Genomic DNA, 21,414 nt, shown 5'->3' with positions numbered 1-21,414 from the left:
TCTGCTGTTTGTACTGCAGCAGGGGCTTGAGCAACAGGTGCGGGAAAAACTCTTCCTCTTCGTGATCTTCCTCCTGCATCTTTATTAATAGTTCTGACTGACTTCTGGCCGCTCGGAAACTGTTGTCCTCATCAGATTGTTCCTGATCATCATCTTCCTCTGAATCCAGAAGCTGCTCAGGCAACTTTAGGGGTGAAAGAGGCTGTAGAGTAGAGCCTCTTCTTTGTAATAAGGATAACCCCCTGTCGACGGTGAAGTAAAAGAGGCAGCAGGCGGAGCAGCGGACCTAACCTGTAGATCCGTACATGTTGACAGAAGAGGCGTCGACGGACCCACCGTCGACGGTATCGTCGGCGGAGATATTGCATGCTTCGTCGACGGGGCTTTCAATGTTGACGATGTTGTCGACGACGAGGTATGTTTCGTCGACGAAGCCTTCGACGAGGATGTTGTCTTCGTCGATGACGAAGCTGTCGACGACGGTAGAGTTCTCGTCGACGAGATACTTGTCGACGACGGTGGAATCTTCGAGGACGATGGGCTTCTGGTCGACGGTGTGGTCGTCGACGGCAAAGCTTCTTTCGTCGACAAGGGACCCGTCGACGGGACGACTTTCGTCGATGAGCTAATCTTCGCCGACGATATCTTCTTTAACTTCGACGACGAAGGAACGTCGACGCTTGATGGTTGAATCTTCGTCGACGAGATGGGTCTCACTGAAACCAAGACGGTGAAGAAGCTGACGACATCACCATCTGAGGCTTTGGCGAAGAGAAAGTAACCGTCGACGTGGAGGCAATACTGTAGACGGGACCCGTCGACGGAGCAGCTGTCGACGATGAGGTCATCGACGAGGTCTTTTTCTGAGGTAATTTTTTCTCTGACAGTCTTTTAGATGGCAAAGACTTAGCAGACTTTCTCGGGGCGTTTTAGGTCTCCATTTAGAAGGTGGAGAAGCCTTTGCAGCTTTTCTCAACACCTTGGCCCCAGGAGAAGATACCTCTTCCTCAATCTTTCTTTTTCTGGAAGATATAGAAGACCCCAAAGCCAGACTTCCTACCTCAGATAGAGTATCATCCTGGTCCTTAATCTTTGGCAACCATAGTAGAAGACGACCTTCCCTGTCTCTGAGGGTCTTCTGAGGAAAGGTCCCGCAGATCTTACAATCCTTTACCTCATGGTCTGGATATAGGCAATAAATGCACTTTTTGTGGGGATCTACTTTAAAAAGCCTAAGCTTCCCACAAGACTCACATGGTCTGAAAAGAGATTTTGAAGAAGACATTCCAAAAATGGAAAAAAAGACAGTCAGGTTGAGAAGTACTGAGCAGAGCTCAGGGAGACTCCCTTTCACACGACGTGCAGTAGAAAATCTGAGAGCCTGAGTCTCTGGGGATAACATTCTGATGGGTGCTGGCGCCTGATTGGCTGTAGTTTGGTCTATACAAAATGACTAGGATAGTCATGTATGGAAGTTTTTCCATTGTGGCTTAGGGCTACTTTACTTCCTGGTTGGTATTTCCAAGAGTTTTGGTTTTCTTATATACAAATTATTGCTTTTTTATGTAACGTGGGACTCACACTCCGACGACGGGGAATGATTCAGGCATGTGAATCTATAAAAGACACCCCAATACTGGATAAAAGTTGGTTATCCACCTGGAACTCTTGTGTGCGGCCATGGTAGAACGACAACGCTCTCTTTGGGTCCAGAAGGTGAAGTTGCGCCTCTTCTTTTGAGGGATGCGGAGGATCACAGAAAGTGGGCAACGTGACGGATTGGCCCACATGGAATGGTGTTACCACTTTCGGCAGAATAGTGGTTCAAGTGCGAAGCACTAATTTGTCTGGAAAAACAGACCGGAATGGAGGCTAGGAAGATAAAGAATGCAGCTCACTTACCCTCTATGCAGATGTTATTGCCTCTGGGAAGGCTGTCTTGATGGCCAGCAGCCAGAGGGGACAATTATGAAGAGGCTCGAATGGAGCACACATTAAGAAAGTGAGAACCAAATTAAGGTCCCACTGTGGCATGATGAAAGGAAAGGGGAGAGACATATTTACAAGACCTTCAAGAAACCTATTCACATTAGAGGACTTAAATAAAGAGGGTTGGTCAGGCAGCTGCAAAAAGGCAGACAAAGCAGAATGGTAGCCCTTTAGAGTGCTCAGAGCAGAGCACTGCTGGGTACACGTAAGAATAAGCTGAGGCTTCGTTTAACTTTAACCGGGGTTCACAGTTACATACATGTCGTGTCCCTCTAGAAGGGTGGAATGCTAACCCCGTCGCCAGAATTGGTGAGGGGTTAGTATTCCAATTCGTATGACACCTTACTCGACATGTTTTGATAAAGCAATACCAAAGATAGCATTTAACCGCGAGGATTATAATGCACTTAAGAGTATATGGTACGCGATATCATGGAACAGCTATTAGGACTTGATTCCGCAAGCTGCAGACAGGCTCAGCTCATGCCAGAGCACCATCTCACACGATTCCAAGCACTCTGCCTTCAGGATTATTAAGGCCTGCCATAGGAGTGACTGATAGGAATCTGTGTGTCCATTTTAGGGTTAGATATAGGTATACTATATCTACAGCAAAGGGTGATTACACGACTTTGCCCCAGCTGTCATGCAGCCAGTTGTGTCAAATTTAGGAGGCCAGCCAGGGGTGGCATAATACATGCTTCAGCCCCTGGTAGGCCCTGGGTACACCTATGCCCTGAGTTACAGAGTCTGATAAGGTGGCCCAGTACCAATTGGTAAATGCACCTAGGGTACATGTTGTAATTTAGAGAGAGAACAGCCAGGCTGTGGGTCTGATTGGCAGGCCCACAGCCAGAGAAAGTCGTAAACCAGTGAAACAAAAGCAAAAAATCTGGGTGATCATAGGATTGCAGACCCTACTCTCCTACAATCTTTAAAGTCATATAAAAAACAATCCTGCTGTTTAGCTTCCATAGTAATCTGAAACCTCTTTGTTGCTCTTTCCATTACTAGATGGAATCCTCCAATATCAACAGGTGGAGAGTTCGCCGTATGAAGAGCAGTAGGTGATGGGGTCTGCGTCTGATAATTATCCCACTCCGACAGTACTGATTTATCGTCCACCTCTCCTTCCTCTCTGTCGTCATCAGTGGTGTTACACGTATGGTGGGATTGTGCCGAGAAGGTGGAATAGAAGAATGTACCTCAGGTACTGGTGTCAAAGGAGACTGCCTTGGGGCTCTGAAGGCTGAGGCAGGTGCTTGACGCATGGGTGTCACCGGAAGCGACTCTGCCGACTCAGACGGAGGGAACCAGCGGTAATAGTCAGTTAACATGTATTGTAAATTTGTAAGGAAGTCTAATGGCATCTCTGCTGTTTGTACTGCAGCAGGGGCTTGAGCAACAGGTGCGGGAAAAACTCTTCCTCTTCGTGATCTTCCTCCTGCATCTTTATTAATAGTTCTGACGGACTTCTGGCCGCTCGGAAACTGTTGTCCTCATCAGATTGTTCCTGATCATCATCTTCCTCTGAATCCAGAAGCTGCTCAGGCAACTTTAGGGGTGAAAGAGGCTGTAGAGTAGAGCCTCTTCTTTGTAATAAGGATAACCCCCTGTCGACGGTGAAGTAAAAGAGGCAGCAGGCGGAGCAGCGGACCTAACCTGTAGATCCGTACATGTTGACAGAAGAGGCGTCGACGGACCCACCGTCGACGGTATCGTCGGCGGAGATATTGCATGCTTCGTCGACGGGGCTTTCAATGTTGACGATGTTGTCGACGACGAGGTATGTTTCGTCGACGAAGCCTTCGACGAGGATGTTGTCTTCGTCGATGACGAAGCTGTCGACGACGGTAGAGTTCTCGTCGACGAGATACTTGTCGACGACGGTGGAATCTTCGAGGACGATGGGCTTCTGGTCGACGGTGTGGTCGTCGACGGCAAAGCTTCTTTCGTCGACAAGGGACCCGTCGACGGGACGACTTTCGTCGATGAGCTAATCTTCGCCGACGATATCTTCTTTAACTTCGACGACGAAGGAACGTCGACGCTTGATGGTTGAATCTTCGTCGACGAGATGGGTCTCACTGAAACCAAGACGGTGAAGAAGCTGACGACATCACCATCTGAGGCTTTGGCGAAGAGAAAGTAACCGTCGACGTGGAGGCAATACTGTAGACGGGACCCGTCGACGGAGCAGCTGTCGACGATGAGGTCATCGACGAGGTCTTTTTCTGAGGTAATTTTTTCTCTGACAGTCTTTTAGATGGCAAAGACTTAGCAGACTTTCTCGGGGCGTTTTAGGTCTCCATTTAGAAGGTGGAGAAGCCTTTGCAGCTTTTCTCAACACCTTGGCCCCAGGAGAAGATACCTCTTCCTCAATCTTTCTTTTTCTGGAAGATATAGAAGACCCCAAAGCCAGACTTCCTACCTCAGATAGAGTATCATCCTGGTCCTTAATCTTTGGCAACCATAGTAGAAGACGACCTTCCCTGTCTCTGAGGGTCTTCTGAGGAAAGGTCCCGCAGATCTTACAATCCTTTACCTCATGGTCTGGATATAGGCAATAAATGCACTTTTTGTGGGGATCTACTTTAAAAAGCCTAAGCTTCCCACAAGACTCACATGGTCTGAAAAGAGATTTTGAAGAAGACATTCCAAAAATGGAAAAAAAGACAGTCAGGTTGAGAAGTACTGAGCAGAGCTCAGGGAGACTCCCTTTCACACGACGTGCAGTAGAAAATCTGAGAGCCTGAGTCTCTGGGGATAACATTCTGATGGGTGCTGGCGCCTGATTGGCTGTAGTTTGGTCTATACAAAATGACTAGGATAGTCATGTATGGAAGTTTTTCCATTGTGGCTTAGGGCTACTTTACTTCCTGGTTGGTATTTCCAAGAGTTTTGGTTTTCTTATATACAAATTATTGCTTTTTTATGTAACGTGGGACTCACACTCCGACGACGGGGAATGATTCAGGCATGTGAATCTATAAAAGACACCCCAATACTGGATAAAAGTTGGTTATCCACCTGGAACTCTTGTGTGCGGCCATGGTAGAACGACAACGCTCTCTTTGGGTCCAGAAGGTGAAGTTGCGCCTCTTCTTTTGAGGGATGCGGAGGATCACAGAAAGTGGGCAACGTGACGGATTGGCCCACATGGAATGGTGTTACCACTTTCGGCAGAATAGTGGTTCAAGTGCGAAGCACTAATTTGTCTGGAAAAACAGACCGGAATGGAGGCTAGGAAGATAAAGAATGCAGCTCACTTACCCTCTATGCAGATGTTATTGCCTCTGGGAAGGCTGTCTTGATGGCCAGCAGCCAGAGGGGACAATTATGAAGAGGCTCGAATGGAGCACACATTAAGAAAGTGAGAACCAAATTAAGGTCCCACTGTGGCATGATGAAAGGAAAGGGGAGAGACATATTTACAAGACCTTCAAGAAACCTATTCACATTAGAGGACTTAAATAAAGAGGGTTGGTCAGGCAGCTGCAAAAAGGCAGACAAAGCAGAATGGTAGCCCTTTAGAGTGCTCAGAGCAGAGCACTGCTGGGTACACGTAAGAATAAAAAGAAGAACATCAGAAAGGGAAGCAGAAAGAGGATCAATAGACTGTGGAGGGGTTCCTGGCTGCCAGAATAACATTGCAGACTTCAGGAGGAAGGTCGAGAACTGTCAATTACTGCCACTCAATCACCACACAAAAAGGTGCAGAGTTGGCAGGTTCGGGTGGTTGGCACTCCACTGATCTTGTTACAGAAGATCCTCCTGAAGGGGCAGCCTGATCGATGCTCATGCTGACAAGTTCGGGATACCAGCCTCGCAAGGCCCAGTCCAGACCCACAAGGATGACTTGGGACAGGTGGTGTCTGATCTTCTTGAGAACTCTGGGCAGAAGTGATATCGGTGGAAATGTGTACAGGAGGCCTGAGCTCCACTCAAGACAAAAAGTGTCGCTGAGCGAGAGCCACCTGGGAAACTCAAGCATGCAAAACTGCTGACTTTGCGGACACTCGGCTGAGGTGAACAGATCTAACCAAGGCTCTCCCCACTGCTGCAAGGGATCTTGTGCCACCTCTGGATAGAGACTCCATTCCTGAACCTCTAGGCATTGACGGCTGAGTTTGTCCACTCTGGCGTTCAGGGATTCTGCAAGGTGTTGAACCACCAGGGATATGCCCTGCTGTTCTAGCCATTTCCAGAGACGCAGAGCCTCTTGGCAAAGGGTCCACGACACGACCCCCACACTGTTTGATGCCGTACCACATGATGGTAGTGCTGTCTTTTGAACACTGGTAGCATCCTTCCCTTGATGGAGGGTAAGAAAGGCTCTCAATGCCAGTGGGATCGCTCAGAGCTCCAGCATGTTTATGTGGAGTCTAGATTTCACCAGTCCTCTGATCTCCACCTCTCCCAGTTGGCCACCCCATCCCAGGAGTGACACGTCAGTCACTACTGTGAGATCTGATTGGGAAAGAGAGAGAATTCTGCCTCTGACCCAACAGTGGTTTGTTAGCCACCACTGCAAGCCTTTTTCAGTTCCGTCCGAGATCTGGACTACGTCAGAGAGATTCCCCTGATGCTGCACACACTGGAACTTCAGGTCCCACTGCAGAGCCTGCATATGCCATCTGGCATGCGTTACTAGCAGGATGCAGAACGCCATAAGGACTAGCAGCCTCAGATTCATTCTCATTGAAATCTAGGATAAAGGCTGAAACATTGGTATCATAGCTTGCATATCCTGGACTCGCTGCTCGGAAGGATAAGCCTGAAACTGTACAGTGTCCCAACCAGCTGAGATGAAAGGGAGCGTCCGAGAGGGAGTCAGGTGTGACTTTGGCACATTGATTGTGAACCCCACAGGAAGCAGAGGTTCGCTGTAGTCTGGAGGTGGGACATGACATCCTGGGGTGAGCCTGTCATCGAGATTTGTTAAGTCTGGCACCCCTGACCTGTGGAGATGAACTGCAACCACCGCCATCACGTTGGTGAACACCCGAGGGGCACTGGTAAGGCTAAAAGGAAGCAAGATTAATTGAAAGTGCTCATGGCCTACCGTAAACCGCAGGTAACACTGATGGGCAGGCAGGATGGGAGGAGGAAAATAAGCATCCTGCAAGTCCAATGCTACCATCCAGTCCCCTGGGTCCAGGGCAGAAAAAACCTGAGGCAATGGCACTGATTAAAAAAAGTAGACTTACACATTTGTGTAAGTTTACGACTTTTCAGTATTCACAAAGGTAAACTTAGACCAAGTCTAACCTTACTACTTTTCGGTATTCACAAAGGTTCAGTTAGACCAAAAGTCTAACCTTACTACTTTTTGGTATTCACAAAGGTTCAGTTAGACCAAAAGTCTAACTTTACTACTTTTTGGTATTCACAAAGCTAAGTTAATCCTAGCAAAGTTAGACTTTTGGTTTAAGTTTACCTTTGTGAATACCGAAAAGTAATAAAGTTAGACTTTTGGTCCAAGTTTATCTTTGAGACTACCGAAGAGTAGTAAACTTACTCAAAAGTGTCAGCTTACTCTATTTTTCTAAATTTATTTGGGATTTTACTTGCTTTGTGTTTTAACTTGAATTCTGTTTGAGTGCTACATAAATACTTTAGACATTGCCTCAAAATTAATCCTGTCTGCTTTTGTGCCTAGCTATCAGACAGTTAAGTACAGGTTTATTTAGTGACTTTTGTGGTTCACCCTGACAACAGTTGAGCTTATTATCTGAGTGGGGCAGGCACCTCTCTTAAATAATAACCGCATTTCCTACAAATCCACTTGAAATCATGGAGTGCACACGGTTTTCCTCTGATGACAGACAGCTTCCAGTATGACCCAGGAACTAATTTGACAAGGACAGTAAATCCGTTCTCTAAGTGAGTGTGAAAGGCAGTGGTGGGGCACATAAAAAATTACATTACATCCTTTAAAAAAATTTACCTGGCATAATGATCTTCTGCAAGTACACCTTCGGTTGCAAACTCACCTGAAGTGCCACCTGCCTCACGCTGTTTGATGGACAGAAGCATTGAAGTAATCCAAGCAGTGCAGATTTGCTGCTTAAAATTCTAAACAGTATCAGAGTAGTGCTAGGATTGTCTGTGCTCCATTGGACACCTACGGGGCAGTGCCTCTGCTTGTCAGCTGCCTTTCAGCTGTTAATCGCAGAAGCCTGAACAACGCATGTCAGCCTGGCCACAGTGAAAACACCGGCCAATCTGACATGCGCAGTTCAGTTAACACAGCATCACAACGTCCTACTGAACTGCTGTGATGCAGTGGGGGAGGTCAGGGTGTCAACATCCCCACGTCCCTATGGACGAACCGCCCCTGGTGAAAAGCATCATATGTAAGCTAATATACCATTGTAGCATATTTTAAGATAATTTAACACACTATCATTTAGTGTCTGTATATCATTTTCTAAATGTTTCCCTGTCTACTATACTTAGTGATTTATTATAACATCAATGTCATTTTGATTTAGCATCATTTTTGTAAATCACTTCCCTTGTTTATGAATTTGTTGTCTGTACGGAAGGCTGTCACAGCACATCTTGTTCAATATCGCTTTGGAGTAACTTACTGTAATGACAGCAGCAGCCACAAACACAGATTCCCCGTCCATGTGCACATCATCACCCGAATTGAGCTTCTCCTTCAGCTCCTTGCAGGTCTTTGCATTGGCTGAGCGCCTAAAGATGCCCTTTGTGGAAGGTCCTTCATGATAAAGCAGCATGAGCATATCCTAGTGGGCAATGTTAGAGAGGTAAACAGAGGAGAAAGTGTCCATCCACACACAATATGACGTTCACCATTCTCTTAGCATAAAAACTCTTATCAAGTCCCCATTGAGCTGTCACCTCAACAACAAACAGGTAAAAAGCTGGTCTGTACATGCATTCTGAAGCTTACTTTCCCTTTAGAGGTGAAAGTCAGGAATCCGTGTCTCTCAGAATCTGAGCCGGTGGTTTCCAGTGCTCGGCACCGCACTTAATTGTCAACACTGGCACATATGATAGCCTGCGACATGGTGGCACTGTTTGTCTAATTTAGAGATGAGCACAACAGTTGTTTATTAATTCAATTTACATTAAGAATGACTACGCCCACTGAGGATGTTACCTGAAGACTTTTATGCTTGTATGGCTTTGAAGTTAATGTCATTTATCCTACTGAACCGTGCTGCTGAGGCCTTGAACCGGCCCTCAAGGGGAGCTGCCTGTATGTTCTCATCTCCTTTATGTTGTTTGTTTGCAACTTGTAAAATCCAAAACAATAATAAAAAAAAGGAATGACTAATACCTGCCGCCTAACCATTCTTATAGCTTTGAGGGCCTGGAATAGTCTGACTTGTCATACTTGTAGGAGTGTGATGTTAGTAGCTGTGTTGGTACTGTCATTGGCAACACTGGCAAGGGCAATGAGTGCTGCAAGTTGCAGTGGCCTCCTGGCACTTATTTGTTTTAGAAATTAAGCACTGGTGTCTATTGACAAGAGCATACAGTGTGTGCGTGTGCAAGTGTATGTGCGTATGTGCATGGCAGGTTGTGTGTGTTTTTGGGACTGTACGCAACAGGCCAGGATCTGGGAAGAGAAACTTGTTCCTCCGCCTTACCTATGAAACAAAGGGAAACTACGTTGCAGGCATTGAGGGAATGACGGTGATGCAGGGAGCCATAATCCCTCTTTATCACCAAAGATACATGGTTTTATTTATACCGAAAACACCTACCACTAAAAGGGATACTGTGGTGTTTTTATGTATTTTTATGCAAGTGCACAGTAGACTAAAAACTCATGAGTGCTCACTGGAACATCCTGGTTTTTCAGGATCAGGAAGTGACCCGGCGATGAAGCATAGAGTGGGTGAGGGTCTCTTATAAAAACAATTAAACTCGTGTTGTTAGTCGCCGAGGGAATACAAAGGAGGTAGGATACCCATATGTATGATACATTCAGTTAGGAAGATTGTATCACACAGCTCTTAATTTCTCTCCCCTTCCTAACTGGCTGCCTGGGTTTTTTTTCAGGTTTTTGTAAGAGAAGACGCAGGGAGCCTAGCAGCAGACCTAAAGAGGGATCATGGGGGCTGGTTTCAATTGAGGAAGGGTGACAAAGTAAACAAGCACTTGAAATGCAATAGGTCTCGGATTTATTTGAGTTAGAGATAATGGCATTGTAAATTGCAATTTCTTCTATCCATGTGTTATGGAGTGTATGCATGTGGTGTGTAGTGGAATTATGTGGGTTACATTTGGAATTGTAGCAATGGTGGCATGCTGCTCTTTAGATGAATATGTTTAAAAGTAACGTGCACCATACTGCGATTGCTACAATAGTTAATTGTGGATGCGTTAACAATTGATGTGTGCACTGATGGCTGGTGGTGTATGTACCTGTAGAAATTGTGCTCTGATTGCTGGTGGTGTGTGTGCCCGGCGGAAGCGTGCACTGCCGGCTGGAGGTGTGTGTGCCTGGTGGAAGCGTGCACTGACGGCTGGTGGTGTGTGTGTCTGGTAAAAGCGTGCACAGGTGGCTGGTGGTGTGTGTGCCTAGTAAAAGCGTGCACAGACGGCTAGTGGTGTGTGTGCCAGGTGGAAGCGTGCACTGCGGGCTGGAGGTATGTGTGCCTGGTGGAAACTTGCACAGACAGCTGTTGGTGTGTGTGCCTGGTGGAAACTTGCACTGAAGGCAGGTGTGGTGTGTGCCTGGTTAAAGTGTGCACTGATGGCTGGTGGTATGTGTGTGTTTGGTGAAAGCATGCACTGACGTCTGGTGGTGTGTGCCTGGTGGAAGCCTGCACTGATGGCTGGTGGTGTTTGTGCCCGGTGGAAGCGTGCACAGACGGCTGGTGGTGTTTGTGCCCAGTGAAAGCGTGCACTGATGGCTGGTGGTGTGTGTGTGTGGTTGTGTGTGTGGTTACGTGTGTGGTGGCGAGTGGTGGTGAGTGTGTGGTGGTGAGAGTGTGGTGTGAGAGTGTGTGAGTGGTGGTGAGTGTGTGGTGGTGAGAGTGTGGTGTGAGAGTATGTGGGTGGTGGTGTGTGTATGGGCTTATGTGTGTGGTGTTATGTGTGTGTGTGTGTGGTGGACTTAATTCGGGTTTTCGTACCCTGCACACTCACACACTGCCCCTATACACTCACACACTGCTCACCCTACACACTCACACACTGCTCAACCTGCACACTCACACACTGCTCACCCTGCACTCACGCACTGTTCACCCTGCACACTCACACACTCACCCTACACACATACACACTGCTCACCCTACACACTCACACAATGTTCACCCTGCACACTCACACACTGCTCACCCTACACACTCACACAATGTTCACCCTGAACGCTCACACACTGTTAACCCTGCATACTCACACACTGCTCACCCTGCATGCTCACACACTGCTCACCCTGCATGCTCACACACTGCTCACCCTGTACGCTCTCACACTGCTCACCCTACACACTCACACACTGCTCACTGTTGGACAGGCCACATGAAGGGCCGCTCTCCCCCGGCCCAACCAGGCCTGAGTCCAGTCCCGCAAGTACCACACACCACCATTGCACGTCCTCCGTCCCCTCAGGGACCCCTGCCCTCGAGCATGTTGACCTCGTGGGTCCGATCCACTGCCGGCCCACGCGCCCAGCCTGGGGCGCCATCTTGGACACTCCACCACGAGGCCGCCTGGCCCCCGATCGACCTCAACCCTGGGCCTGGCCCGGCCTCAGACATTCCGGCACCACCCTCCCCCCAGGAGGTGAGCGGGCTACTTGGCAAGTCAATGGGAGAAAGAGGTGCCGATGGCTCTCCCCCACCCAGTGCCGCTCGCCCATCGCCTCCCCGGGCGCTGGCTCCACCCCCCTGCTGGGTGTCTGGACTCCCTCATCCCGGACCTCCCGACCTCCAAGTGCGAGGGTCCGGACATCAAAGCACGCCAGCCCTATAACTGGGGCAGCTCCAGAGCAGGAAGGCAGTTGTATCTTGGAGTCGAGAGACGTAAAGAGGAACTCATCCTGGACGGACTACTGGCGCTGCCGTAGCTCTGTCTTGTGCACCATCGTCCTGCCTGTTGGCGCTGCCACAGCCGTCGTAATCTTCATCACCTTCATCGTCGTCGGGACCTGCTGGCGTGGCCGCGGACCGTTGTAACCGCCATCTTCACCGGGACCTGCAGGCTCCGCCGCGGACCGTCGTTTTCCTTCATCCATCTCGGGACCTGCCTGGCTCCGCCGCGGCCCGATCATCTAGAACGCCGAGCTCGAGGATTGAGAGCTATTTTCCATCCATTGGTAACAAAGACTGTCCCGCTACCCCTTTCCTAAACCAGAGACTAGAACCGAGGGGACCCCTGAGTTCAGACCTCCTTGTATCCATCATCGTAACCTAAGAATTGCATATAAAGTCTCGTTAACCTTCAACCTTGTGTGGTGTCCGTCTGTGGGGGGGAAGTTACTTATCTGTACAGTCGTTGGAGACGGCTCTCCCTGGAGACCTCTCCCCGTAACCTCGGCCGACCCTCACGGTCCGTCTAACATTGGTGGCCAGCGGCGCGATCCGAATCACCGCATAAACGTACAGAGAGTAGCTCACCCCACGACGAAGTCACAATGACCACGAAAGAGAGCGGATCAACCGAGAAATTCCAAATGGAGAAATTGGAGGAGTACAACCATCGTGAACTAAAACAATTCTGCATCGAACTGGGTATCGCTACCACCGGACTGAGTACCAAGGACGATTTTAAGCATGCCCTAGAATCTTGGGCAGAGACCGGGGCTGCCGGAACCCCTGATCAAAGCACCGCAGAAAAAACGACCACAGCCCCTGAAGGACAAAGAACGGGTCTCTCGCAAGACGAGATCCAGGAAAGAGAAAGAACCCGACTACACGAACTAGAAATGGCCCGACTCAAAATGGACGTTGAACTTAAATTGGCCGAACAAAAAATCAACTTAGAGCACCTGCGTCTCCGAGAAGAAAGAGAGGAGAAACAGAGACAAAGGGAGCTCGAGGAAAAGAAACTAGCGTACGAACACAAACGGAACCTAGCCGAGATCAACCTACGCAAGCAGAATAAAGAAGCAGGGGTGCCCGAGCGACCCCCCACCTCAGGGGCCACAGACAAAAAGGTACACATCCCCAAGGATGTTGTCCGAGAATATTTCAGAGAGGACGACATCCAGCAATGGTTTAAAGCCTATGAAATCGCTATGACTGCACACCGGATCGATAGAAGCGACTGGGGAGCCGGTCTCTGGGGAAGATTCCTCAATGAGGGCCGCGACACCCTACTACAGCTCCCGGACCACCAGATGACCTCCTACGACCATATGAAAGCGGCACTCCTCACCCGCTATGGTCTCACACCCGAGATGTACCGTCAGAGGTTCCGAGACTGCACCCGCATCCCGGGTACAACTTGGGTGGACTATGTAACATACTTTAGCCGAGCCTTCGAGGGCTGGATCCGAGGAAGCAACGTCACGACCTACGAGCAACTATTTAATCTGATGGTATGGGAGCATCTGTCGAACAATTGCTTCATTGAACTCCGCCAGCACCTCCTCGACAGCAAGTTAACGGACCCCCGGCAGCTCGCAGCCGAAGCTGACCGGTGGGAGATCACCAGAGTGGGCCGGAATGGGTCCTACGAACAGAACCGGAACAACAATGGTCAGCACCGACCCAGAGGAGGAGGAGGGGGCCAAGGGCGAGGAAGAGACAACGCCCCGGTCGCCCCCGCTACCAACACCACCCCCCCGGCCAACCGGGGCAGCACCCCAGCGCGACCGGGGTACAGAGCCCATGTCACGTGTCACCGATGTCAACGAGTCGGCCACTATGCGAACGACCCAAACTGCCCGCAGTACCAGAGCCCAAGACCCCGCCAAGTGGCCGCTGCAGCCCTAGGGGAAGAACAGATCTCCGAGGAGCAGGAAGAATACGAACAAGAGCATCAAGAGTGGGAGCCAGCCGCCATGGCTCTAGCCTGCTTAGGGGGAAAAGACATGGTCCCGCGGGTCCCCCTACCCGCTAACACCCAGAAGTACAGCCAATGGGTGAGCATCAATGGACGCCAGGCCGAAGCCCTTCGTGACACCGGGGCTAGTGTAACAGCCGTCCGCTGTCACCTGGTGGCCCCAGAACAGTATCTACCGAACATTCTCTGCCCTGTACGATCAGCCGATAACTCGGAAAGCCTGTGTCGGATGGCCTGCGTCCCCTTCGAATGGGGGGGGGTCTCCGGCATGTTGAAAGTAACGGTCCGAGACGATGCCCCCGTAGACTGCCTCCTGGGCAATGACCTGGAAAGCTCTCCGTGGGCCGCCGTGGAGCGAAGGGAACACCTGGGGATGTTGGGCGTCCCGGACTGGGCGTGCGTCACCACCCGTTCCATGGCCGCCCGTGCCAACCACCGCCCAGAAGAACCCGAATGGCCGGCGCCACCGCCTCCGGTCGCCCCAGCCGAAAACACCGACCGTAACATTCCCTCCGAACCAGCTCAACCTACCGACCTCGCTAACCTCGACCAGTGGCCTCAAGAAGGGGGGCCCACGCAAGAACAATTTCGCCAAGAACAGAAGACCTGTCCCTCCCTCGAGGGACTCCGCCAGCAAGCGCTCGCCCAAAGCGCAGGGGATACCTCCGGAACTCATTGGGTCTACTGGGACAATGATCTGCTGTACAGCGAGCAAAGAATCGCCGAGCTGGGGAGCAACCGAGTACTAGTGGTACCCCTCCGTTTCAGAGACTTCCTGTTAAACCTGGCCCACGATGTCCCCCTGGCAGGACATCTGGGACAAGATAAAACCTACAGTCGCCTAGTGACCCACTTCTTCTGGCCCAAAATGAGGAACGATGTGCACCAGCATTGCCGATCTTGCCCCACGTGCCAAGCCAGTGGAAAGAGCGGCCGCAAACTAAAGGCCCCCCTGCAACCTTTTCCCGTGGTCACTACCCCGTTTGAGAGAGTCGGAATAGACATTGTGGGGCCCTTGGACCCACGCACAAGACAAGGCCATCGATTCATCTTGGTGCTAGTGGACCACGCCACCCGCTACCCTGAGGCTGTTCCTCTGCGAACTGTGACAGCCCCGGTAGTCGGCCGGGCCCTGATGGGGATCTTCTCCCGTGTGGGCTTCCCCCGAGAAGTCGTCAGCGACAGAGGCACGAACTTTATTTCCAAATACATGAAGTCCCTCTGGCAACAGTGCGGGGTCACCTACCGATTCACAACCCCCTATCACCCTCAAGGGAACGGACTCGTTGAGCGGTTCAACCGCACGCTAAAGGGAATGATCGGGGGGTTGGAAGAGCCCCTCCGTCGCCAGTGGGATGTGCTGCTGCCGTGCCTCCTCTTCGCGTATCGAGAGGTCCCCCAGAAATCCCTGGGCTTCAGCCCATTTGAACTGCTATATGGACACCCAGTGCGAGGGCCGCTCAGTCTCGTCAAAGAAGGCTGGGAGATGCCTCCGTTAAAGAACCCTCCAGATGTCTTCCGGTACCTCCTCACCCTCCGCAACCAGACCCGGCGGTTCAGAGAACTAGCGAAGGCCAACCTAGAGGCCAGTCAAGAGGACATGAAAAAATGGTATGACCAGAATGCCTCATCCATTGAATTCGAACCTGGCCAACAGGTATGGGTGATGTCCCCCACTGAGCCATGCGCCCTACAAGACAAATGGACGGGGCCCTTCAAAGTAATAGAGCGCAAGGGTCCTGCCACCTATCTCATCGACATGGAATCCTCCCGGAACCCTCTCCGGGTCCTCCACGCTAACAGACTAAAGCCCCACTTTGTGCGAACAGAGCTCAGCCTCCTGATGGCCACAGACACTGGGGTTGAAGAAGACTCCGAGCCTCTCCCTGACCTCCTACGGACTCAAGAGCAAGACGGCTCCGTGGATGGGGTCCGGCTCTCGGAGGCCCTCACCAGAGAACAACGCCAAGAGTGTCAAGCCCTCCTATCACAGTTCGCCAGCCTGTTCTCCCTCACCCCAGGTGTCACTTCCTGGTGTGTGCACGATGTGGACACCGGGGACAGCCCCCCTATCCGCCACCGGGCCTACCGCGTGCCAGACCGGGTACGGGCCTGCATCCAGGAAGAAATAGCCAAGATGCTCACGCTCGGGGTCATCGAGCCCTCCGACAGTCCCTGGGCCAGCCCTGTCGTGCTGGTCCCCAAAGCAGCTGCCCCCGGCACCACACCAGAACTCCGGTTCTGCGTCGACTACCGGGGCTTGAATGCGGTCACCAGAACAGACGCGCATCCCATCCCCCGGGCAGATGAACTAGTCGACCGAATGGGAGCTGCCCGCTACCTCAGCATCTTCGACCTGACAGCAGGCTATTGGCAGATCGGCCTCACACCCCGGGCGCAAGAACGTTCTGCCTTCTCCACCCCCGATGGCCATTACCATTTCACGGTCATGCCCTTCGGCATGAAGAATGCCCCAGCAACATTCCAACGGCTCGTCAATCAGGTCCTGGCGGGGCTCGAAGGATTCAGCGCCGCCTACCTAGACGACATCGCTGTATACAGCCACCATTGGACCGAGCACCTCCACCACCTCCGAGCAGTGCTGCAAGCCCTTCAGCGAGCTGGCCTCACGATCAAGGCCAGCAAGTGTCAAATTGGGCAAGGGTCTGTAACCTACCTCGGACACCAGGTGGGAAGCGGCCTAGTGGCCCCTCTACAGCTGAAAATTGCCGCCATCCAGGCCTGGCAGCCCCCCATCACCCAAACCGAGGTACGAGCCTTCCTGGGCCTCACGGGCTATTACCGAAGGTTCGTGAAAGACTATGGTACCATAGTGGGGCCCCTCACAGAACTCACGTCAAAGAACCAGCCCAAGAAAGTCAACTGGACCCCAGAGTGTCAAACTGCATTTGAACAGTTGAAGGCCGCCATGTGTTCCGCCCCTGTGCTCCAGGCCCCAGACTACAGCCGGGAGTTCGTCGTCCAGACGGACGCCTCCGACCAGGGCATTGGGGCAGTCCTGTCTCAAGTGAACACCGAAGGCCTTGATCAACCGGTGGCCTTCATCAGCCGGAGACTCCTACCACGGGAGCAACGCTGGAGCACCATAGAGAGGGAAGCCTTCGCTGTGGTATGGGCCCTCAAGAAGCTCCGGCCCTACCTTTTTGGCACCCACTTTCGGGTGCAGACCGACCACCGACCCCTGCAGTGGCTGATGCATATGCGGGGGGAGAACCCAAAGTTGCTACGCTGGTCCATCTCCTTGCAAGGTATGGACTTCACAGTCGAACACCGGCCTGGGCCAGATCACGCCAACGCGGATGGCCTGTCCCGGTTTTTCCGCCTCGACGAGGAGAGTCCCCAAGAGGATGGGTAACTCTCCCCGCCTTCAGCTGGGGGGGACGCATGTTGGACAGGCCACATGAAGGGCCGCTCTCCCCCGGCCCAAACAGGCCTGAGTCCAGTCCCGCAAGTACCACACACCACCATTGCACGTCCTCCGTCCCCTCAGGGACCCCTGCCCTCGAGCATGTTGACCTCGTGGGTCCGATCCACTGCCGGCCCACGCGCCCAGCCTGGGGCGCCATCTTGGACACTCCACCACGAGGCCGCCTGGCCCCCGATCGACCTCAACCCTGGGCCTGGCCCGGCCTCAGACATTCCGGCACCACCCTCCCCCCAGGAGGTGAGCGGGCTACTTGGCAAGTCAATGGGAGAAAGAGGTGCCGATGGCTCTCCCCCACCCAGTGCCGCTCGCCCATCGCCTCCCCGGGCGCTGGCTCCACCCCCCTGCTGGGTGTCTGGACTCCCTCATCCCGGACCTCCCGACCTCCAAGTGCGAGGGTCCGGACATCAAAGCACGCCAGCCCTATAACTGGGGCAGCTCCAGAGCAGGAAGGCAGTTGTATCTTGGAGTCGAGAGACGTAAAGAGGAACTCATCCTGGACGGACTACTGGCGCTGCCGTAGCTCTGTCTTGTGCACCATCGTCCTGCCTGTTGGCGCTGCCACAGCCGTCGTAATCTTCATCACCTTCATCGTCGTCGGGACCTGCTGGCGTGGCCGCGGACCGTTGTAACCGCCATCTTCACCGGGACCTGCAGGCTCCGCCGCGGACCGTCGTTTTCCTTCATCCATCTCGGGACCTGCCTGGCTCCGCCGCGGCCCGATCATCTAGAACGCCGAGCTCGAGGATTGAGAGCTATTTTCCATCCATTGGTAACAAAGACTGTCCCGCTACCCCTTTCCTAAACCAGAGACTAGAACCGAGGGGACCCCTGAGTTCAGACCTCCTTGTATCCATCATCGTAACCTAAGAATTGCATATAAAGTCTCGTTAACCTTCAACCTTGTGTGGTGTCCGTCTGTGGGGGGGAAGTTACTTATCTGTACAGTCGTTGGAGACGGCTCTCCCTGGAGACCTCTCCCCGTAACCTCGGCCGACCCTCACGGTCCGTCTAACACTCACCCTACGTAATGCAAAAAGACCTAGCTCTGCCCTTTGGTCTGTGTTGTAATCGTACAGTAGGTTGTGAGTAGTTGCGCTTGATTGGTTGGGGCGTCCCCTCTTTGCTGCTCCAGTCACAGAGGGCCGGCTGCCTCCATGAAGCTCCCAAGACACGCGTTCAGCTATTCTTTGTTTTAGCTCCTCTGTGTCAGTGCACCGTGTAAGCGCACAAGCATACCCTGCTCTCTCTGGAACATTCACACTGCTGAGTCTCTCACTCTGCTGTCTCTCTCACTCTGCTGTCTCTCTCACTCTGCTGTCACTCTCACTCTGCAGTCACTCACTCTGCAGTCACTGTCACTGCAGTCACTCATGCTGTCAACTCTCACTCTGCTGTCTCTCTCACTCTGCTGTCACTCATGCTGTCACTCTCACTCTGCTGTCACTCATGCAGGCACTCTCACTCTGCTGTCTCTCTCACTCTGCTGTCACTCATGCTGTCTCTCTCACTCTGCTGTCACTCATGTTGCCACTCTCACTCTGCTGGTGAATTACTGCAGACCCTGTATCCTGTATTCAGTTTCCAAGGTGGGGCTGGTGAATTACTGTGGACTGTGTATCCAGTATTTCCGTGCTATTCCGATTCTGGCATTGCTGGGTGTTTTTAACCATCAGGCGTTAGCCATATCCCAAGAGACGGGTAATCAAATGAGAGAGACCCCGTGCACACCAGGGGATTAGGGTACTAGTAAATAATAGAAAAAAAGGGGATCCCAAGAGACTTCACCCGAGACGTGGGTGAGGTGAGCTGGAGCAGCCATTCTGAGCCTAAACCCTGTGAGGACTAAGGGCCATATTATCAACAAAGCTGCGGTAGTTTATCGCCGCTTTATCGGCTGGAAACTGCCGATAAAGCGGCGATATTAGGCTTGATAATATGAGAATAGAATTTCAATCGAAGCCCAGGTTAGATGTGTGAACATCTAACCTGGGCTTCGATTGCAATTCTATTCTCATATTATCAAGCCACTTATCGCCGCTTTATCGGCAGTTTCCTGCCGATAAAGCGGCGATAAACTACCGCAGCTTTGTTGATAATATGGCCCTAAGAGCGCTGGAGCATAGTTAGCTACATATGATCCCCTGTGCAGATAAAAAACAGCTATTAAGGAGCCATATAGGTAGATTTCAAAAGCAGGATGAGCATATTAACTGGATTTTGAGGAGGCGCTCAGACTAATGTTTGTACCATGAAGTGGCTTGGCAGTTCGGGCACAGGCACAGGGCCATGAGGCACAGGGTCAAGGCTGATTTGCATATGGCCATGTCTGAACTGGGGTGGCTTGGTGGACAAAAAATGATGAATGTAGGCCCAGATCTCTGTACTGGGGTGAATGAATGACATTGTTCTGCATTCTGTCCATCAACTGTTGTTTTTGCATGTACCATGAAGTGGCCATGAACGGCTGAAGGTACGGGTAATGGAATGCAGAACTGTTAGCAACTGGACACTGAGGCGCAGATAAGAAATGCACAGATTCACCTTTTTTATTACCACAGCGCTAACGAGTTTTCTCACTCGATACAGATGGGTAATGCAGAACTTGGAACCAGGTCGAGGAAGCACTGGAAGAAATATGGATGGAGAGCTTCAAGTTCACTTCAAAGCAGACGGCAAAACTCCAGGCAGTTGTCTTGGTCAATGGCCATGGATGATTGAGTATGAAGCAGCAAATTGTGATCTAATGGGCACACGGGTAGAAGGTTGGATTAAATCACTGGGGAAAAGCCTGTTGAATTAGAAGAGGTTAACCAATGTCTTATAGAAATTTGCCAATGCACTTGTTTCGTTTGCTCGAAAACACGTTTGTCAGCTGTGTTTCACACCAGTGTGTGCTGGCAGGAAGACAATGTTAATCGACCTATCAGATAGTAGGTAGCATTCGTTTTACGAGCATGGCTGATGGGCAGAGAACATCGCCATTAGCCTGTAGTCTCACACTTGTTGTTGCAGTTACAAGTACCTGTGTGAATATACAACGTTGCCATTATGTATTCATGTCCGCCGAGTAATAGGGTATTTATTACCATTGTTCTGTGTAGAGAAGGGACTTTGACTCACGTGTAGCAAAGCCTGCTGTGGGTCAATCTGCCTCAACATCGGGATAATAGCATACATCTCTATATATGTTTTATGCCACACTATTATGCTCGTTACAAACAAATATGCAAGCCAACTGATAGCTCAATCTCACTGCACGGGTGCCTTGTGTGAAACCGCGATGAAGCAGCATGTCATCTACGTCGGGAAGATGCAGGTCTGGTATGCTAAGTGATGGGTGGTTTACCATCACGCTATAGTGATGAATGCAGAAATCTGCGTTTAACAGGACCATATGTATTGTTACAGACATGGCATACATGAGATATACGTAGAGAGATTGTTTAACCATTGAGTGCAAGTTGGAGGCACAAGTCATGGGGCGATGCACTGCGTAGCTCTTGATGTCCATGCCCCCTTAACAGTAGTAATAAATGGTATATAATCACACTCTGCACAACTACATGTGTGGTTTATGCCACTTGATTTTTTTCATCTGCAAATATTTAACTACTACAAGCACGCAAGGGGCCATTTGTTAGCGAAAATAAAAACAAGGAGAGCTGCGCCGTGAAATGGATAAAAAAAAAGAAGCTCGAGAGTGGTGCGCGCGCGCCACTGCAAGCATATGTTTTGAATTCTATGGCAGGACAGGAGGCTTCAGATCATGCTTTCTCTATTTCTTTACTACCAACAGCAGCCAATAGGAACATAGTAAAGAAAACAAAAAACTACAACTCCCATGAGCCCTTAGGCAACCATAGAGAGTACATGCTATATAAGGTACCATAGAGGACAACACTTCCTCTTTCTTTGCTGCTTCGCAGCCAGTTAAGTGCTTTTCTATGTTTCATGCTTAATTGAATGTTACATTGCAC

The 21,414-nt window shown here is 51.0% G+C and overlaps 1 protein-coding gene across 2 annotated transcripts in view; it reads right to left on the bottom strand.

Moving 5' to 3' along the window:
- LOC147718446 (rho GTPase-activating protein 20-like) overlaps positions 1-21,414 on the bottom strand; it is a 489,762-nt gene that overhangs the window by 107,033 nt on the left and 361,315 nt on the right. For both annotated transcript variants that reach the window (XM_086918365.1, XM_086918366.1), the window contains one exon: positions 8,586-8,747. In XM_086918365.1, coding sequence (XP_086774491.1) covers positions 8,586-8,747 — 162 coding nt within the window. The remainder of the gene's footprint in view (positions 1-8,585; positions 8,748-21,414) is intronic.

The sequence above is a fragment of the Lissotriton vulgaris genome, chromosome 4_1 (genome assembly GCF_964263255.1).
Source record: "Lissotriton vulgaris chromosome 4_1, aLisVul1.2, whole genome shotgun sequence".
In the NCBI taxonomy this organism is placed as follows: domain Eukaryota; kingdom Metazoa; phylum Chordata; class Amphibia; order Caudata; family Salamandridae; genus Lissotriton; species Lissotriton vulgaris.
Note: the sequence above shows the minus strand (reverse complement) of the source record. Positions and strands in the feature narration are given on the sequence as shown.